This window comes from Aythya marila, assembly GCF_965140915.1.
Source record: "Aythya marila genome assembly, chromosome: 4".
Classification (NCBI taxonomy): domain Eukaryota; kingdom Metazoa; phylum Chordata; class Aves; order Anseriformes; family Anatidae; genus Aythya; species Aythya marila.
Window position 1 is genome coordinate 51,215,936 of NC_139045.1, and position 20,163 is coordinate 51,236,098.

Genomic DNA, 20,163 nt, shown 5'->3' on the forward strand with positions numbered 1-20,163 from the left:
GGGGGGGCGCAGAGCACTTATTTTAGCACAGCAATGTAATGCATCTGATAGAGAAAATATTTTATTTTTAAAAATTTGTAATTTTGGCTCCATTAGTGCAACTACACTTTGCATTTGTGTTTCTAGGCAGAATGGTTTTGGCCTTTGTTAAATACTATGGACTTGTAATAGCTGTACAATTTCTACTATGAAATGTTTTGTTTACATGTATCTAATGCACACTGAGCTTTTGCACTTGGTTGCCTTAAATTTATCTTATACAAACAGTTTTGGGGCATCTCAAGTCCTGCTGTACAATTCAGGCAAATAAAAAAAAACAGTGCCTATAAATGCACCCAATTGTTGAAAGTGTCATAGCTTATTCCAGTTGCAAACATTAAGCTTCTGTCATAGCACTTTCTCCTCTCATGTATTTCAACTTAACTTAGGATTTTTCAATTTTTCATAATTAAGCTTTATCCATAAGGAGAAATTTAAGTGTTCCTTTCTGGAGGTACATGTTTAACTATCAGCTGTTACCATTAAATGCCTGCAAAGAGGTTAATTTCTAGGAACATAATGTCTACTAGTTTAAATTATCATGTATTAAAATCATTGTTAACCACTGTAATAATTACCTCTCATTGTATCACTATAAATATTGAACTGCTACAAGGAATGTTATTTCCTACTTTAAAAAAGTAAAATGTAAATATAAAGCTATCATTTCCAAATTGTCTTGTTTCTAATGTAAATTCTGAAATGTGCAAGTACTTCAAAATTTAATGGAGAGGTTAAGTATATATCTCCTTCCATATAAGAAAGAGGTTAAGAACTTAATGTAGTTTCTTTTTTGGGTCGTTTGTTTTGGATCCCCAGTGGTAGATAAATACATCTAGATGAACAAGAAAATTCTTGAAGTTCACAATTTTGGTTGTTGTTCTGCGTCCTGCTGCCAGTTTGTGCTTAATGTAAAAAATAAGAAAAGGTGATGCCCTACAACATACTTACTGAAGAACAAAATCTTTCTTAATTACTAACAAACTTCCTTTAAACAGATCTTAAGCTATCACATACATTTTCAGCTTTAACTGTGAAAGACTTTACCACTCTCAAAAAGTTAAATGAAATATTTGTTATATGCTTATACCATGTAGGTATATATTTAATACCAAGTAAATACGAAATTAGTGTTTTGACCAGATTTCTATTTGAATTCTTTTTTTGGTGTATTGTGTGTGTATGTAAACCACCAGCCACATTTTTACCTACCGAAAAAGTACACCCACACCCTGAACAGCCACGTTCTCTTGGAGAAGGCTGTGGGAAACAGTATCAGTAAACAACATCCACAGCCTGTTCCTGATCCTCCAAAGAGGTTATTCTGTCATAGAAGATCAGGTTAGTCAGGCAGGACCTGTCTTTCAGAAACCCCTGTGGACTGGCATGTCCAGTATATGCTATATATATATAGAAGGTAAAACAAATTAAGTAAGCTATGGAATTCTAGATAGAGAACTCCACAGCCCCACTTCAGTCCTGAATATCGATGAATGGCAAAGCCTTGAATCCTCTGGGAGGTGGGCAAGTAGCTGTAAACACTGTATAGAGCATGGTCATTAACTTCTGTCTCTGATTGCTTGGTGTACATTACCAAAAGCAACAGAAAAATAAATGCATTTAACTAGTTTTTATAAGTAAGAACTCAAACTTTAACATGAAGAACATAAATTGCATATTGACAGTGCACTAGCATTAATATGTTGTTAGGATATGTCCAGAAGGAAGTCGTTATAGCCTGAATCACTCATAGTTGTAGGAAAAAGCTAGGAGTATAGCTTTTCCTGCTATGATTTCCTGAAAAGAGCAACTTCAGCAAATAAAAAAGGAAGTAACATTTTTGTGGCAACAACTGTTTTAATAAAGTATTTGAAATAATTTAAAGGTAGGGATAATTTTCTGCCAGATTCTTCCTGTTCTGTCATACAAAGGCTTGCAAGTGTTAAGAATATCAAACTTGGGTGAAAGTACAATGATAACTTTTAAATTCAGTGAAATAAAATGAAATAACTAACTTCATGATAATCTGCAACAGTCTGGATAAGTACAAAGCTTATATTCCCACATATTTTACATTTACATCATTTTAAGAAAATTATAAATTAATCTCTCTCTGTTATAAAGTATACATTAATTCAAGTATGCTACTGTCTGTAAGAAGATAATCAGCTGCATGGCAGTGATCTATTTGTCAGGCTGTCTCTTTAAAACACGTATAAAGGCATCTCTTGGTACTTCCACATTGCCAATTTTTCTCATCAACTTCTTCCCTTCTGCCTGCCGTTTTAAAAGCTTCATTCGTCTTGTAATGTCTCCACCATACTAAGAAAAGGAAAAATATTTTATTAAGCTTAAATGCAACTACAGTATACCACAGTAACACTAAACTCAAGGGCTTAACCAATACTCAGAAAGCCTTGTTATATTACAAAATATTTTATACTGCAAAGTTATCACAAAAAAACACTAGTTACAAAGAATAAGAGCAACTGAACACTTTCATTTGGACAATTACAGGTAAATTCAGCTATATACATGTTTTTAATCACATAAGCCTGGCTGACATTACATACAACTATGGTTGTATCTAATAAGGTATCCAGATATTTTTGGAACAGCAGTAGGATGCTGGCTCTAATACACTGGGCATCTTGACTACCACTTACATCCAGATAAATTAACTGAACCCTTATACAATGTTAAACACCATCCAACATCAGTTGTCAGAACTCTTAACAGTTGTGAGAAAGGGACAGTCGCTTAATCTTTAACACGTTAGCTTGAGACCTGAGGACAAGATAATTGAGGCATCATGTTTTTTTTTTCCCCTATAGTTTTGTCCAGTCTTGTCAGCATTATGATTTCTTACTAAAAACCTACACAGAAGTTTTGTTGCAACCAGTCTCTAAGGAAGCACTTCATTATAATTACATTAATCATCTGAAAAAAACTAGTTAGGAAATGTGTGAAGTTAGACATTATGCGTCTACTACTATTAGTAAGATGGAGTGAACACAGACACTAGGAAACTTTGAAAAGGCCAATTACTCCTTCTGATCCCCACTTTTACTGGAAGCAACTAGATGTTACACGAAGTTAGAAGTAAAATTTTAAAAAAGTGTCTGTCAATATTCTATTTGGAACGCAAGCAGAACATGTCTTTGTGGGGTTTTGTAAGGGAATATACAGCCCATCTTAGCAAGACTCTTGGGTTTACATATATTAGAAATAATAAAAAACAAAAATAAAAAACTTACACATTTTGCCACAACATTTTTCCTGTAAGCTTTCAGTCTGTAAAACAGAATACCATACATACATTAACAGAGTAGAGCATCTCCGGTAAAGCTAAAGAGTGAGTTGTCAAAACGCTGAGCATTGCTTTTTTGCTAGATTTTTAAAAAGCACCAGAACCATTTCCATATTTTGTATACAGAAGATGAAGCTTTAAACAAGATTTAAATTCACATTTCTCAATTTGAGAAATTTTCCTTCAGGTACATAACACGTATGTAAAATTTAAATTTATGTTTATTTAGGACTTCTGCTATAACTCTTTAACATTCAGGTTTCCTACATGCACATGTAGCACATGAGTTCTTACAGCATCTCTGCTTGGATCCCCACTTTTATTTTTTTTTTTTAAAGCACAATTTAAATTTAATTTAGACATCAACAGCAAAAACGTGACATGAAACAACAATGAAGTAAACAGTTTGTTCTAAAAGTGAGTGCTGTTTAGAAATAACTGTATGTGCTCAGCTTGCAAGACATTTCCTTTGCAACAGCACAGTTCAGTTCTTCATTTTGCTGACTCAAGCAGAAAATCCATTATTCCAAAGGCAGATAATCTTTTTCAACACTCAATCTTTTTCCACTGCCAGAGAGGAAGTAGACACATGTGGCAAGTTATACTTTGGCCATTAAGTGCTGACCACAGGCAATTTAAAATAAGATTGTATACATTTAAGTGAAAATATTTAAGTTCTTATTCATAGTGACAGCTCAAAAGTATGATTTATTTTTTCCCCAAGAGGTCTGGTAGCACATACAAGGAAAATACGATTCTACAGTAAAAAAAAAAAAAAAAAAAAGTACTTTAATATGTAAAACTAGGCAGGACATTAAAAGTTCAAGTTTTAAATAGCTTTAAAAAAAGTAAAACAATGGTTTCACTTACGTTTCTCTTGCAATTATTTTCTTGCCAATAGCAGCCTGAATGGCTATTTCAAACAATTGTCTAGGTATAGCATCCTTTAAACGTTCGCACAAGAATTTACCAGTAGCGTAAGCTTTATCACTGAAGCAGAAAGTTTTCATAAAGTCAGTAACTCCTCAAATATATCCGTAGAACAAAGTGTTTGAGAAAAGAGTTATAACAAAGGCTTTCATTTTATCTTCTAAGTTAAACCGACCAGATAACAAATTTACTTCTAATGAGTTGTCTCTGTATGTCACCAATTACAGAAAACTTTCAACATGTAAGTTTAAAATATTTGTAATAAATATCCCAATCATCTATCACACTGAAGCTGTACTGAAAAATTTCACAGCTTTAAAATGCTATTTTGAACTAGAGGGGAATTTCAAGGGGAAATTTTATTTACTGTTTCTGTAATAAGTAGATCATTTGACCTTTCATACCTACATTTTAGAAATATCTTATTACAATGAAAGTTGGGTGGTGTTTTAACGTACTATAGCTACCTGCTAATCAAAGTTATCCAACCATATTTAGCTTATGCATATACATAAGATTTTGGAAAGAGAAAAATGACAAGAAGTCTAGAGAATTACAAGACAGCATTTGAAGGAGGACAAAAAACAAGAAAGTTGATCACCATCCCTTTCCAATAATCCTGAGAAGTTACAGAAAGGAGAACTAACATTGTGAGAAGAAAACAAAGCAAGGAACTCACTCCTGAGACACTTATGTAAACTGAATCATTTTAGCAAGCATTTATCATATATTAGTAATACATGTTTTCATTGTGTATTAATAAGAAGTCTTAGTTCTTTAGAATAGAGAATCCAGTCAACCTACCAGTGTATGATAGTTGCCAGTTCTTCAACTGGATTTCCATTTAGAAGAATATCCATTTTGATAAGGTCTGCTGCCTGGTATCCTGCATCTTCATAATCAAAACTAAACAAAAAGTAACTTAAACATTAGTGATGGTTTTGTAAAAAATATATTCTGCATTCTTTGTTCATTAAATTTTAACTTTTATAAACAATTCTTAATGCAACACTTGAGCATAATGTTTAATAGTCTCACAGTAGGTCACTGTTATCCAAAACAACTCAGACTTCAGCACAGATAAATCTCGTCTCCAAGGCAGCAGAGGACAACATCTTACCTTCCAGCTACTAACCAAGGCAAATCAATCAAATATCCACACGCTTATTGCAATCTCTTCAAGAATATATTCAAACACTTGGAAGTGTCAGTTGGAAATTCCTTAAAACTCCAGTCAACAAAACCCTTCAATACAGCCTCTAAACACTGAGTATTGTAGATGTCAAATGATTCAAACACTAACGTTAGACTGTTTTCTTCTTCTTACCCCTCTCCTTTGATACACTGTTTATATGACCCATATTATCATAATCTCTGAAAACTACATTTCCCTCTGAAAGAAGGGAAATTGTCCCCCTCTACACTGTCCTTGTGAGGCCCCACTTGGAGTACCGTGTCCCCAGCATGAGAAGGATGCAGAACAGAGCAGGTCCAGAAGAGGGCCACAAAGATGATCAAGGGCTGGAGCCCCACTCTGTCATTACAGATGAGAAAGACCCATGTAGAAGTGAGTGACATTCTGTAAGTCATACTGGATAAATAAGTATCACAAATGCAAACGATTATTAGGTAGTAATGCATATTAATTGTTTTTCAGATTTATTTCCACTCTTCTTCACATTGAATCTAACATATTAGGGTTGAAGTAGAACTAGATTTGCAGCACTAACAAAGGAATATTCTTTTTTATGCCCTTCCATGTTTTCTTTTTTCCACTTCCTCCTCATGGTCCAGGGCAGAGGGAAAAGGAAGAGGGAAAGAATATAGTTACCTTGCATAACCAGAAGACAGAGACTTAAGAGCATCATAAAAATCCACCACAATTTCATTCAGTGGAAAAAGGTATTTTAGCATAACCCTGTGTTCATCAATGTACAGCATATCTTTCTGGACTGCTCTACGGTCCTAGACAATAAAAAAATATTTCAGGTGACCTTGAAACATTTTCTACAAATAAATGCAGAGCAGATTAAAATGAACAACTATCTGTTCTTAAAAATATTTTATGAATTCCTTTCGATAGATCATATAATTCTCTGTGCTAATATATATAATACAAAACAGTATAATTGTATCTTAATATGTTAGAAGTTAATAAAAATACTGTGAACAAATTATAAAAAGACAATAGACCTAGTAGTTGAAATAGTTTTAACTAAAAATATTTCAAATGCAGTTTGGGAAATGCATTTTACCATCACTATTGTAACTGTACTCTCCAGAGAAGCACTGTAAAGCAATACGAAGCCTCAGTAAGGGTTGACAAGTATCTTACTTCATTAATTTACTTCTAAAAGACCTAAGATCTTACTCTCCTGCTGCAGATTCCATTCTTTCAGAAAAAGAAAACTAGCTATGAACTTTTCTATTACACAGTGCTCAAGCAGGTACCTGATTATCATCGAGCTTGAACTTTCAGTACAGGGATTCCATACAAGTAATTTTACACAGTGTAAGATACAGTTTAAAATATTTTCCGTCAAAATAATTTAGTAATTACTGTCAAAGATAGCAATATATTAGATAACAGTGACATCTAGAATCTTCACTTTTTTAAAGTATGATATGAAGATTTTAAAAATGCCTATGACAAAACTAAAACCGTATACCAACCTGACACAAAACAATTATTTTCCCAATATATTCTTGAGGTGTTACAATAGTACCAAGAACAGTTGGCTCCAAATATTCAGATACTGAAAGTTTATCGGGAAACTGAGCAGGGTTGATAATGGTAATCTCTGCTTTACCATGCTCCTGAAAAACAGACACACAAAAAGCAACCGATACTGTTATTTCACAAGCAGAGTGAATTACATGCTTAGGAAACGAGACAAATACAGCACTGGAAAAGGCTAAGAAGTGTTTCAATTATTTGGGGACAACTGTGAATTACGGAACCCAAATTCACACAAAGCACAACTTTAAAAAGAGACTTCTACATCACATACAGCAGTTCCTGGATTAGCATATCTTTAAACATGTCACCTAGATCATCAGTTGCATAATGAACCAGAAAAACTGTTTTCTCTGAAATCAGTGAAAATGAAGACTACAAGAACAAAACACGATATTCCATTTCCTCTTTTTTTAAGTTCTGTATCAATTTCAAAAGGTTAGTTTCACGCATTAATTTAATTGTCCTTAAAAAATAGGGCACCTTTCCAGTTTTAGCTATGTAAATAGCACAACTTATTATGTACACTGGTAACTGGAGTCTGTATGGATCAAAAGTACAATATTTTATACGGAGCTACATATAAATGTTATGGCTGGGAAGTCATCAATGAGGCAGCTGTTGTCCAGCATTTTTGGTTGTCCTTCACTGATATCTCTTATTTATTGTCCATTGGTAAGTTCCCCCACTGCCCTAAACATGAAATCATTATTCTCAATCTCTTCAGCTACTAGCATCAAAATTTTTGACACTAAAAGCTTAGAATCCCATGCAGTATAAGGAAGTTGGTCCATGTAATAACTTTGCAGGAATAGCTTAAGAGAAAATACAGTGTTAATATTATAATAATAAATTTAATTAGCCTAGAAACTATTATTCTGTTTTAAACACAAGTATACGTAGAGTTCAGACTCAAACGACTGAAGATTAACTTGTTTGGAGATTATTAGAATTTAATGTTTCCATGTTGGATTTACTATTAAATAACATTTTTTCACTTCTGAGCTTTGAGAACAACTGTAATAAGTTTGAATCTTGACAGTATAACACTCTCGCCTCTGTATCCCTCAAGCAAAGTTGGAAGAACTGAATACTCTTCTCTAGATCTGGTTCCTGAAAGTGTTTTTGGGAAAAATGATAGAAATTACTGTTCATTAGGATAGCCAACTAAGCATTTTATCCATTTTTTTTTTTATTTTTTTTTTTAAACAGAAGTGCTCAGAGCTAGCCAGTGGTATTCACAAAAAATAGGCTTAGAACTTAAACAGTGGGCTTAGAACTTAGGTTTTTGACTCCTGTGCAGGTGTTTTCATTATCTAGCTTTTCCAGTTCAACATCCCTTTACGAACAGGAGTTATCCTTCTGAAATATGGACAAAAGGAAGGTTGTGTTTCTTATTTGTATGTGTATAACCCACCTGCACAACAAAGCAAGTGATTATATCACTTTCCTCAGGAAGACAGTGTTTTTGAACAAGGACCCAACATTCTGCACTGTTTGAAAACTTCATTCCAGTGTCCCATACCAGCAACCAAGAATCACCTATGCAACAGAGGTGTCAACTGCTTAATTCATAGCTGCTACACTTCCTAAGGGAAAAAAAGCTCAAAATAACTGCAGAAAAGTTCTACGTCTCAGAGGTTACTGTATCTGCAACGTTTCTCATTCAAGTTCAGAATTCACAGATTTTCTATACTGTTTAGAAGAACGTTGAATATTAAGGAGTTAGCCTATTTGCAGTTTACTCTGTCAACAGATGTTCTGAAGTCCAGCTTTGTCTGCCTCAAACATGGGAATTTTCACTGCAATCTGTTCAATGAGCTTTGCATATAGCTGTATCACTCTGATAAAAAAAACTGACTCATCAGTTCCTGCTGCCAATCTGCAGTAGTGTTACAAGCTATTCCTAAAAACGTTAACATCTTCTGACTGGTGAAGTCTCAAGATTATTTTCCCTGCTTTAAACTCAGCCCAGTCAGTATGCACTCAAAACAATATAGCAGGAAATGTTGCATTGTATATAGTGTCATATATAAGGTATATTGTATGTTGTGTCCTCTGTCTTCAAATACAGGTGCACAGGTGAGCACTTCAAGTGCAAAGAGAAAAAAGTTAAAACCTATTTTAACTTAACAGTCTTAAGAAAACCATTAAACATCTATGTTTTTAATGTTTACCATAAAATAAAAAAAAAAAGCTCAAAATAACTGCAGAAAAGTTCTACGTCTCAGAGGTTACTGTATCTGCAACGTTTCTCATTCAAGTTCAGAATTCACAGATTTTCTATACTGTTTAGAAGAACGTTGAATATTAAGGAGTTAGCCTATTTGCAGTTTACTCTGTCAACAGATGTTCTGAAGTCCAGCTTTGTCTGCCTCAAACATGGGAATTTTCACTGCAATCTGTTCAATGAGCTTTGCATATAGCTGTATCACTCTGATAAAAAAAACTGACTCATCAGTTCCTGCTGCCAATCTGCAGTAGTGTTACAAGCTATTCCTAAAAACGTTAACATCTTCTGACTGGTGAAGTCTCAAGATTATTTTCCCTGCTTTAAACTCAGCCCAGTCAGTATGCACTCAAAACAATATAGCAGGAAATGTTGCATTGTATATAGTGTCATATATAAGGTATATTGTATGTTGTGTCCTCTGTCTTCAAATACAGGTGCACAGGTGAGCACTTCAAGTGCAAAGAGAAAAAAGTTAAAACCTATTTTAACTTAACAGTCTTAAGAAAACCATTAAACATCTATGTTTTTAATGTTTACCATAAAATAAAGTACTAGTCTATGTAAGAAAGTGTACATGCTTATTAGGAGGCTTTTAAGCTGCTGTTTACCTTTATCAACTTTGCTGAAGAAAGAACAGCTTTATATGGAACAGTAGGTGCAGTCAAAATAACAGACATATTATATTCTTGCTCCAAACGTTGATTAAAAACTTCCATATGTAAAAGACCAAGAAAACCTAATCTAGGGAAAAAAAGAAGTCTTGTCAGTCTAAGTATTTCTTTATCACCTGAAATTTCAGAGTGCTTTTTTTCTTCCCTCTGATATGTTTACACAGATAGTTTGGCAACGTCAGGCACAGGAAAGAACATCTAAGAGATTAAATAGAAGTCCTAAAAATGAACACAGTCTCTGAAAACAAACAGTATCACAACAAATTACATACTCCATGTGAATACAGAACATTAGAAAAACTTTTGATCTTTACCTATCATTAAACTGAATTAAAGCTTCTAATCTTTTACAAGGAGGCAGTTCTTTAGTCTGAGGGTAGTGAGGTACTGAAACAGGTTGCCCAGAGAAGCTGTGGGTACCCCATGCCTGGATGTGTTCAAAGCCAGGCTGGATGGGGCTATGGGTAAACCTGGTCTGGTGGGAAGTGTCCCTGCCCATGGCAGTGGGGCTGGAATTGGATGGTCTTTAAGGTTCCTTCCAACTCAAACCATTCTATGATTTTGAATTCATTTTAGTTCAATTTTCAGTTGACTTAAATCTGCATTCTCAATTTGTGAACAGTTCCAAAAATGAAAAGAGTATAAAAGCCTCACCTCCATCCAGCTCCTAAGGCAAGGCTACTGTCACGATGAACTGTCACACTGGAATCATTCAATGTCAGCCTTTCCAAAGCACTCTTTAGATTATTATATTCTGTTTGATCTACAGGATACATTCCTGTCAAAACATATTAGACACAAGTGCTGTGATGGAGAGCTTTATCTTTACTTAGTCACACTTGTAGTGTGTACCTTTCAAATATGCCTCTTACTATGAACACAATAATAAAATCAGGAATAACTTACTTTGTTCTAACTAGAAATTTAACTTTTTTTTTTTTATTCTGAAAAATATTATGCTATTGTACTTTAAAAAGTCTTCAGAAGAAAGTTTTAGATCACCTTGGAGAAACAGAAATTAACATTCAAACCATAACAGTAGAATAATCATCTAATAGTAGAATAATCATCTAATCCTTCACAGCTGTGAAAGATGCAGAACTGAGTTCAATTTTGTGCAGACCTACAATGTAAACAAACAGCTTCTGCATAAGTAAATGAGCAGACATATCTCAGGGATGTCCCTTCAACATGTATTTTTTTAAATGAATAAAAGCAGTTGCCTGTATAACTGCTGCTTGAACTAGGTTCCACTTTTCACATCATGTGTTCACATGATGTAGATTCCTCTTCATCAGGATGCAACACATGTACACATGAAAAAACACATTATTTACAGGATTACACTTTTCCCTTCTATATACACACACAGCATATGTAGTAGTTACTGAAGGTGGCAGCAACAACTCAGTAGAACTGACTGACCTTAGCAAGTCAAATATTTTTTAATTACCTTGAATATTAGCTTTGGTACTTTACCACATTTAACAAAAATGAAAAAGTTGCTCATTTCTTTAAAGAAATAGAGATTCCATAGTAAGTATACAGAAATTAATTATTATCAAGACGAAAAAGTCTATTCCAAGAAAACGGAATTAATTTTTCGAAGTGTTAATCCTTTTCCAGCTACAAAAACTACTGACATTAGAAGCAATAACCATGGCTAAAATTACACATTAGTCTCGTATTCATCTAAAACCAGCCTGCAATTATTATTAATCTTACCTGTTAAATCACAAACAGGCAAAATTACACAAGGGGAAATTACACAAAGCTATATAAATGGTGTGTGCCTCTGCAGCTTAATTTTGCTACAATTCTAATCCTTATAACACTTAATATATGCAGACATTAGAAGCTCTAATAGCTTTTAGAAGCCTTAACAGCTCTCCTGCTCTTGCTGCTGGAAAAAAAATGGTTTCCCTTTAATTAGTTTACTCCTCACCTGCAAAAACCATTGGCTTCGCTGACTTAAAGCCAGGCAAAGGCTCCACTGGCTGTTTATGCATAAACAGTGTGTCTCCTATTTGGGCTTCTGTTACTTCTTTCATTCCAGCAATCAGGTAGCCCACCTGTCCTGCATATCTGAATAAAATTGGGATTATATGGACGTGCTTCTTTGCATTATCACTATTTCCACTATTTTTCCCCAGTCCAGTCAGGTATTCAAATAAATCACCCCCCATGCAGAGTCCAAAACCACATTTATGCTGTTTCTGATCTGAGTTGTGAACTTCATCTCAGGGGATGAACCACGTGTTGATTCAAGTAGATGTACTTATGTTACAATTAAACAGCACATTTACTTCTGGACTTTGAATTATGTGCTATTCCCAATTTGAAAGCTAGAGCTAGTCAAGGATCTAAGATGCAGAAGGCAGAACAGTTCTTAGCTGCCACCACAGCAACTCTCATACACTAAAACAAAGACAAACACCCTCCATCAGTACGCTACTATGTTGAGGAACCCATGGCAGATAAAAAAACAGAATTGTTTTTGATAAGAAAATTAACTCCATCCTAACAGCAGTCCCATACGGTGCCATGTTTTGGGTTCATGACAAAAATGGTGCTGGTAACATAAGTCTTCTCACCCCCCCCGCCCCAATTCTCACTCTGACCCTTCCAGGCTAGCAGGTGGGTGAGAGGCTGGCAGGTGTCACAGCCAAGGCAGCCAAACTGCCCAAAGGGATATTCCATGCCACATAATGCCATGCTTACTAAGAAAAAACAAATTGCATGATCTTTTCAAGGTGGCCACTCACTGACTAGCTGGATTATCAGGCTGCTTGTGGGTGGTGGTAATGACTGATTTTATGTTACTTTCCCCACCACCACCTTCCCTTTCACTTATTGTCTTTATGTCAGCCAATGAGTTTTCCCTCATTTTCACTTCTGATTCTCTTCCATGCCCTGCTGGTGTTGGGGAAGTAAGCAAGTGGCTGATTGAGTGTTTAATTGCTGGCTGGGTTCAACCCGCCATACATAGTAACATAGTCTCTCACTCGAGAATCCCCCGAGAAAGTCAATGTGTACTTGGAGAAACTGATAAGGCTTCTCCACTAATTCTGAAGTGCCTGATTTTCTTCCCACTGCTGCCATGAAGAGCCAGTTTCTGGAAGCTGTTGCATTCATGGATTTAAAGTTTTCCACCCTCAAAATATGCTGCAGTAATTACTAAGATGAAGTCCCATTCCCTTCTACTCTCAAACAAGATAGTTTCTAGAAATAAACTGGACAGCTAAATAAGAGTATCAAATGCTAGTTTTAAAAAGAACTAGCTGTCCAGATTTTACATGTACTGCAGGTACATGTAAAGGTACATGTACAGGTACATACAATGGCTCCCTCCCCCTGGTAGTGCCTGAAAAACAGTCCTTTAAAGGTTGTGTCAGCACACCCACAATGAAAAAGACTGACATTTAGCATTCAATTGTAAACAGTAAGAAAAAATTTAAAAAAAAAAAGGAATAAAAAGCAGAAAACCCAGCCTCACTATTCAAAAACAGAACAGAAATGCAGGATTTTGCATCTTACATCAATTTATGATTTTTTCAATTGAAAGAAATTTTTACTTACAGTTTATCTGTTGGCTGTTCGTTTGGAGTCAGAATTCCTACTTCATTAACTTCGTATCTTTTCTTTGTGTGTGCAGAAACAATTTTATGCCCTTTCTCAATCTCCCCGCCAAAGAGTGCAATGTTAGCTATGACACCTCGGTAATGATCAAAGGTGGAGTCGAATACTAAAGCTTTCAATGGATCAGTAGTATTAAAACTGGGTCTGCCACAAAAGATTTAAAACAATACAGTTAGATTTATCATTCAATATGAAATGAACTAGCACCCCCACTCCAAAAGCATCCATGTTAATATAGCTAAACTATGGAGTAATTTTCAGTAAACAAACACATACCAGACCTCATTTCACTGTTTCATTATGTATTATGCAGCAGGTCTTTACATTTAGTTTTTCCTGTGTGCAGTAGTAGTATAAATAGAAGAGAACCAAACACATACCCATCACTCCCATTTCACAACAAATGGAACTGATGCATAAAATATTTTATTATTTAGAAACAAGATCTGTTATATTCCAACGATCAGACTTAAAAAAAAAAAAAAAAAAAAAAAAGTCCATCAACACTTTGTTATCTTTCATGGAAGCTTAAGCTTGGATTTCATTGTGATTTCTTTTAAACGATAATTAGCTAATAATTGTAGTTCTCATATTAAGTAATAGAAAAAAGCAAAATGCTGGTTTGAAACTTAACTGTAATGCAGAAGTTTTGTCATCAAATTCCTAGATAAAGTAAATGAAACTTAACTTTAAAATGAAACTTAACTTTAAATATTGAGTTCAGGATATGAAACACTAAACTCTTAAATTGCCTTTATCACTAACACCATAACATTCAAAAGAAATAATATACCCTCAAATACTGAGCTTCAGGGGAGAAATCAATGTCTTTAAATGGAAGCTATATATTCAATGAAAACATCTTTAGTGGCTTTCCTCTCAACTTTCGTTATGAATTGAATTCATTTCCCTCCCCTGCCTCTTAAGAAAAGAGGTCTTCCCTGCTGACATCCATTATTACTTTAAAAACTTCACCATAGATAGACACATTCATTTTTTAAAAGGTATCTTAAATGTAAAGTGCCATTTTTTCTGATTTACCGTTCAAAAATTAGATTTCTAGCTCAAAAATTAGATTTTCCCCCTACCACCTCTTTATAAAATATAGACCTGATTATAAGTTAATAGTAAGTGTAAAGCTACTGCCAATATACTGTATAAATACAACTCGTGGTTCCCTAGATAACCTTACAAGGTATTGTAACTTACGGTGGAATCTTCTCAATGACCTTTTCAAGAACTTTTTCAATGTTTGTCCCTTGTTTAGCAGAAATCTAAAACAAACCCAACAGTAATTTTATCAGAAATGTGTTTTTCACTTATTCAGTATCCATTAAAAGCATTGTCTTTACTTAAGATAGTTTTGCTGGTCATAGACAATACTACCCATACCAGCAACGTGAAGCACAGGATGCTATTACTATGAAATGCTTACTTGATTATAAATGCCTGTAATGAATCAGATAAATACATGTAGACAGATGACAGCCTGTTGAATTACTTGTGCGTACACAACTTTCCTTAGCTAGGAAGTAGATACAGGTATACTAGCAACTATACTATAAACCTTTAAGAGATCTTACCCTTATACATTCATTAACAGGGATATCGAACAGTTTCTCAATTTGTTTTTCAACTCTTTCAGGGTCTGCATTTTTCAAATCAATCTGAAAAACAACAAATTGCCAAATACACAGGCAATGGCATCTTATGCACAATCCAGCAATGTAGTTCCAAAGCATACAAACAAAGGAATCTTCAAGTGTATTCACAATACTAAACGTTTTTAGAAAAAGATATGTATCAAGAACTTTTCACTACCATGTTTAAAAACTGTGCAATTTCTCATTGTTGGTTACAAAAATGCTTCTGCATGTATTTTAGGAAATAAAAATGAAATTTCCAGTATTTACTGTAAAATATCAAAGACAACAAATACAAAAGTTCTTATTACATACTAGTTATTTTTTCATTACATGCTCCGATTTAAGGACACATTATTCATTACAACTGAACTATTTAGTATGAAATTAAAACTGTATTACCTTGTTTATGACAGGAATTATTGCAAGTTGTGCTTCAAAAGCAAGATAGAAGTTTGCCACCGTCTGAGCCTGAATACCCTAGAAAATATACATTAGAGACATATAACACAGAATTTCCCTGTTTCTTTTTAAGCATATTGCATATTCTTTTTTGGCATATGCTACCTACTCCTTCACCTGGGCGATGCAAAGTGGTTAATTCATTATACATATTGCTGAGAAAGAAAATTCCCAAGTATCATTTCTCATTATCTGAAAGCAGAAAAATTAATAATGTATGTGTAAGTACATTTTTAAAGATAGCAATTATTTACAGATAACGCCACATTAAGGAAAAAAGAGCAGTCATTTGACCATCATAAATGATGGTACAATCATAAATATGCCATAGTAAGCATTGTCTAAACACTGTGAGAATATGTCCATATTTAAAATAATTTCCTTAAATAAACTTTGGTTTCCTTAAGCAAACTGCTGAAATTCTAAGCAGAAAAAAAGTAAGAAATCTACCTCATTTGCATCCACTACAAGTATAACACCTTGACAGGCAGACAGTGACCGGGATACTTCATAGTTGAAATCTACATGGCCCTGTGGAAAAAAAAAAGTTTATTACTTCACATATTTCTGGAGTCCTTTTCAAAGGCTTATATATTGTAACAGTTTAATTTGTGTATCTGTCCATCTAAAACACAATTCAACAAATAATAACAAAAAAATAAAAGCTAAAAAAGGGAAAGAAAACACTGAATAAACACAAAAAGCCAGAAGTCTGATAGATCATTTTTAAATATAAAGACATTTAGCTTTGTGTGATTGAAACACTGTTTGTACTTAACTTACTGGTGTGTCAATAAGATTTAAGAGGTAGTTTACTCCTTTATGATTGTAGAAGAGAGATGCAGATTGTGCTTTAACTGTAATTCCCCTTTCACGTTCCACTTGCAGTTTATCCAGCACTTGTTTATTACGGTCAGTTTTAGCAATTGTTCCTAAGATGAAAAAAGTTTCATTAGCCTCATTTAAGAGACAGGCTCTGCAAATAATCCACTCTTGAAAATGCCACTAACCAGAAGAACATGGGACTTGCAGCTTCCTGAATAAACAGGATACAAAACAGTATGTTAAGTCTAAATTGGATCTTCAGGAGTAGCTAAATAATTTTGATGTTTAAGTAAGCTTTAACTCTTATCACTGGATAGTAGCTCCATGGCTCCAAACAGTGTTCATCTCAAGGGCAAAAGGAGGTTTATCACAGAGTCTGGAAGACCCAAATTCAAAGCTCCATTCTATAGCATTCTATAGGAAGTAAAAATGCCCACAGTGACATTTATAAGGTAATAACAAATAATAACTTTGATCTAAAGCTTCTCTCCCAGGTTTTGTTTTACCTACTCCTTAAATGAGGAAAAGCAAGACTCTTCCAAAGGGTTTTTCTGAGTAACTAAGTAAAGCTCTACTCGTAAATTGGGCTCTTCTTGGTAGACACAGCAACTGCTTTATAGCTTACCTCAAAGCACCCTCTAAGGTAACCTTTGTCTCTCTCCTCCAAGGTAAGCCTAGTTTCTGTGTCAGTTATATCTATAGAGATCGCTTAGCACTTCTGTCATATTTTCATTTTGTAAGGGGATTTAGATTTCCTTCCCTGAATAACGACACAAAAATAAGAACACTGAAGACAGTATCTCAGGGGAGGCCAAAATAAATACCTCTGAAGAAGAAAGCAACACAACTGCACTAACACTTAGGGTGGAGGAAAAAGCAAGTCTATGAATCAGTTGAGAGTCCATAAAATTTACACTTGACTACTAGCAGTTATTCTACACACTAAATCTAAATCAAAACAGAGCTGTACTTATACAGGATTATCAGCTTCAGTACCAGTGAGCTGCTCCACCATGTAAGACAGTTGTCTACAGTTTGCTTTCAAGAGGGAAGCACACTTACATATTAAGTAAAAACAGTTAGTTCCTCCTTTCAATCGCACTTCTGAAAACTAATTTAACCAGAATGCCTAGGTCATGATCGGTCCCCTTTTGTCCATCCCAAAAGCTGGCAGTAAGCCTTATACTTGCTGTGTACTGATCTAATGGATGACCAGTCAGGAATGACAGGAGTACCATCTTAAGCTAGGAACTACACTCCTTTTCAATCTCTTTCCAGAATACATTCCTTTCTTGAGAAGATTACACACTTTCTAACCCCTACTTTAACTAGGTCTCAACCAGAAGGAGAAGTACTTTATATTCACATATATAATTCTACAACTTTTGCAGCCTGAAAGTACAAGCAACTTACTGGTAAGAAGTACAAAGGTAATAGCAAATTTAGTAATAAAGCTACAGAAATTTACATATTAAGAGAAGGTAGTGTGGATGAAATTAGAACACTTACCTGTAATTTCCAGCAGTCTGTCTGCTAACGTACTTTTGCCATGGTCTACATGAGCTATAATACTGAAGTTTCTTATGCTTTCCACAGGATATGTTGACATATCTATTTTTTCCTGAAAAACAGAAATTTCTTTTCACAAACCACAGATACGATCTCTATGTTCAATATGACTAAACCTTTAAAAGAAATGTAGTTTTTCTCTAGAATACGCACAGGTGGAAAACCTTAAATTGTCACCAGTGTTTAAAATACTAGCATTTTAGTCATACATAAACATATATTTATTACTGTGATTTACTAGTTTATTGATCAAAGAGTATGCAAAAATGTGTTATGAAAAGTAGTATGTTCCTTTGAATATAGGAAGTTGGAAAACTTAAAACAGTTTGTTAAACTCCTTCAGAACAATGCTGTGACATTACCTGACAATTCAGATAGCAATGACAGCCTTATGATAAGAAGCACCTTCGTTGAAAAGGAAGCTAGAGGTAACATGCACTTTGGCTAACGTAAAAATAAATAAATAAAATTAGAAAAAGCCTGACTACCTTGGCTCACACACAGAAGAGGTCCAGCACTAAAACTTTCTTTTTTGTTACTCCTGCTCATTACAGGTAATACAACACCTTTAAGACTGGCAGCTTTGCTTTTCAAAGCTTTTGCAAGACCTTTTTTCATCAGGTACCAGGAGACCCCTAGTAACAACTGCTGAAAAAACTGATCCCTAATTTCAGAGATACACTTACTCATCTCTCTTACCCAGACCATGCTTACAGCTCCAGGCCTGACAGAAACAGATGTCTGGAGATCTTTAGCAAAGCCTCGAGACCTATGCTAGCATCAGTGCACAGCATAAAGGCACGTTATACGTTTTAAGCACTTGCAGGTGCCTCGGCTTGCAAGTCCAAGTCCTCCTACTGCCAGAGTGAAGGGGTAGGGCTCCTGCAACGGGAAGTCTGACTCGAGAAGACACCACCTGTTTGGAAAAACCGCCTTCTACACGCAGGGCCGTTAAATCAGGGACCCGCTCCAAGCAAACCCCGCGCACGCTACTCCGCCGCCACGGGAGGGGACTCACCTTGCCGCCGGAGCTGTAGGGCCGCCGGCACGCCGCAAGCCCCGCAGCCAGCCCCGCTGGCGGGCCCCTCGGGGCGACACCGGGGCCAGGGCTGAGCAGCCGGGCCCACCACGAGGCCGCCCGGCTGCCGAAAGCCATGGCGCCCGCCGCTGGCTCAGCCCCTCACCGCGCGGCCTCAGCCCCCATGGCGGCCCGCCTCCGCTCGATCTCCTCAGCGCCGCGGCTCCCTGATACCTCCCGCCCCGGCACCGCCTCACGTCCCGCCCGCCGGCGCCTAAGATGGCCGCCGCCACAGGAGCCGCTGGAAGCGCCCATAGGTGGTGGAGGAAGCTATATGGAAAACACCTCCGCCTCCTGCCCGCCCCTCGCGAAAAAAAAAATAAATAAATAAAGTAAAAAGTAGTTCGGTCCCGCTGCAGTTACCGACAGAATCGTAGATTATCCTGAGTTGGTGGAAGGGATCCGCAAGGATCATCGAATCCAGCTCCTGGTTCCACACAGGACCACCCAAAAATCAGACCCTGTGTTTGAGAGCGTTGTCCAAACACTTCTTGAGCTCTGTCAGGCTCAGTGCTGTGATCGCTGCCCTGGGCAGCCTGTCCCAGTGCCCGACCACCCTCTGGGTGCAGAACCTTTCCGTAACTCCCAGCCTGACCCTCACTTGTCCCAGCTCCATGCCGTTCTCTCGGGTCCTGTCGCTGTCCCCAGAGAGCAGAGCTCAGCACCTGCCCCTCCGCTCCCCTCGTGAGGGAGCTGCAGGCCGCCATGAGGCCTCCCCTCAGCGTACTCTGCTTGGGGCTGAGCAAACCAAGGGACCGCAGCTGCTCCTCACATATCTTGCACTCTAGACCCTTCATCACATCTATTGCCCTCCATTGGATGCTCTCTAATAGTGTTACAACTTTTTTATACTGTGATGGCCCAAACTGCACATAGTGATGCCACATCAGTGCAGAGCAGAGTGGGACAATCCCTTCCCTCAACCAGCTAGCAGTGCCATGCTTGATGCACTCAGTATATGGTTGGCCCTTTTGGCTGCAAGGACATGCCGTCAGCTGTTATTAAACTTGACATCAACCAGAACCCC

At 36.3% G+C, this 20,163-nt stretch overlaps 1 protein-coding gene across 3 annotated transcripts; it reads right to left on the bottom strand.

Moving 5' to 3' along the window:
• Positions 1 to 7: 7 nt before the first annotated feature.
• On the bottom strand, positions 8 to 19,725 carry GUF1 (GTP binding elongation factor GUF1). 3 transcript variants are annotated; one of them, XM_082759612.1, is made up of 17 exons: positions 19,500 to 19,725; positions 17,999 to 18,110; positions 16,448 to 16,596; positions 16,115 to 16,195; positions 15,605 to 15,682; positions 15,143 to 15,226; positions 14,769 to 14,833; positions 13,500 to 13,703; positions 11,866 to 12,005; positions 10,575 to 10,698; positions 9,858 to 9,990; positions 6,953 to 7,096; positions 6,111 to 6,244; positions 5,084 to 5,185; positions 4,220 to 4,339; positions 3,297 to 3,333; positions 8 to 2,361 (listed from the first exon to the last, which is right to left on the bottom strand). In XM_082759612.1, exons 2-17 carry the CDS (start codon positions 18,096 to 18,098, stop codon positions 2,224 to 2,226), a joined length of 1,833 nt encoding a protein of 610 aa, XP_082615738.1. In that variant the 5' UTR covers positions 18,099 to 18,110; positions 19,500 to 19,725; the 3' UTR covers positions 8 to 2,223. The 3 variants fall into 3 exon arrangements, with proteins under 3 accessions (XP_082615738.1, XP_082615737.1, XP_082615739.1); XM_082759611.1 differs by lacking the exon at positions 19,500 to 19,725 and adding an exon at positions 19,077 to 19,305; XM_082759613.1 differs by lacking the exons at positions 10,575 to 10,698; positions 11,866 to 12,005; positions 19,500 to 19,725 and adding an exon at positions 19,077 to 19,306.
• Between the last annotated feature and the right edge of the window lie 438 nt (positions 19,726 to 20,163).

Excerpts from the sequence above, each read along its gene's own strand:
- GUF1 (XM_082759611.1), bottom strand. The coding sequence starts at position 19,214 with ATGGCTTTCGGCAGCCGGGCGGCCTCGTGGTGGGCCCGGCTGCTCAGC. Across the intron at positions 14,834-15,142 it reads CTGTTAATGAATGTATAAGG|ATTTCTGCTAAACAAGGGAC; the intron begins GTAAGATCTCTT and ends GGTTTGTTTTAG. Across the intron at positions 10,699-11,865 it reads GAAGCCAATGGTTTTTGCAG|GAATGTATCCTGTAGATCAA; the intron begins GTGAGGAGTAAA and ends ATGTTTTGACAG.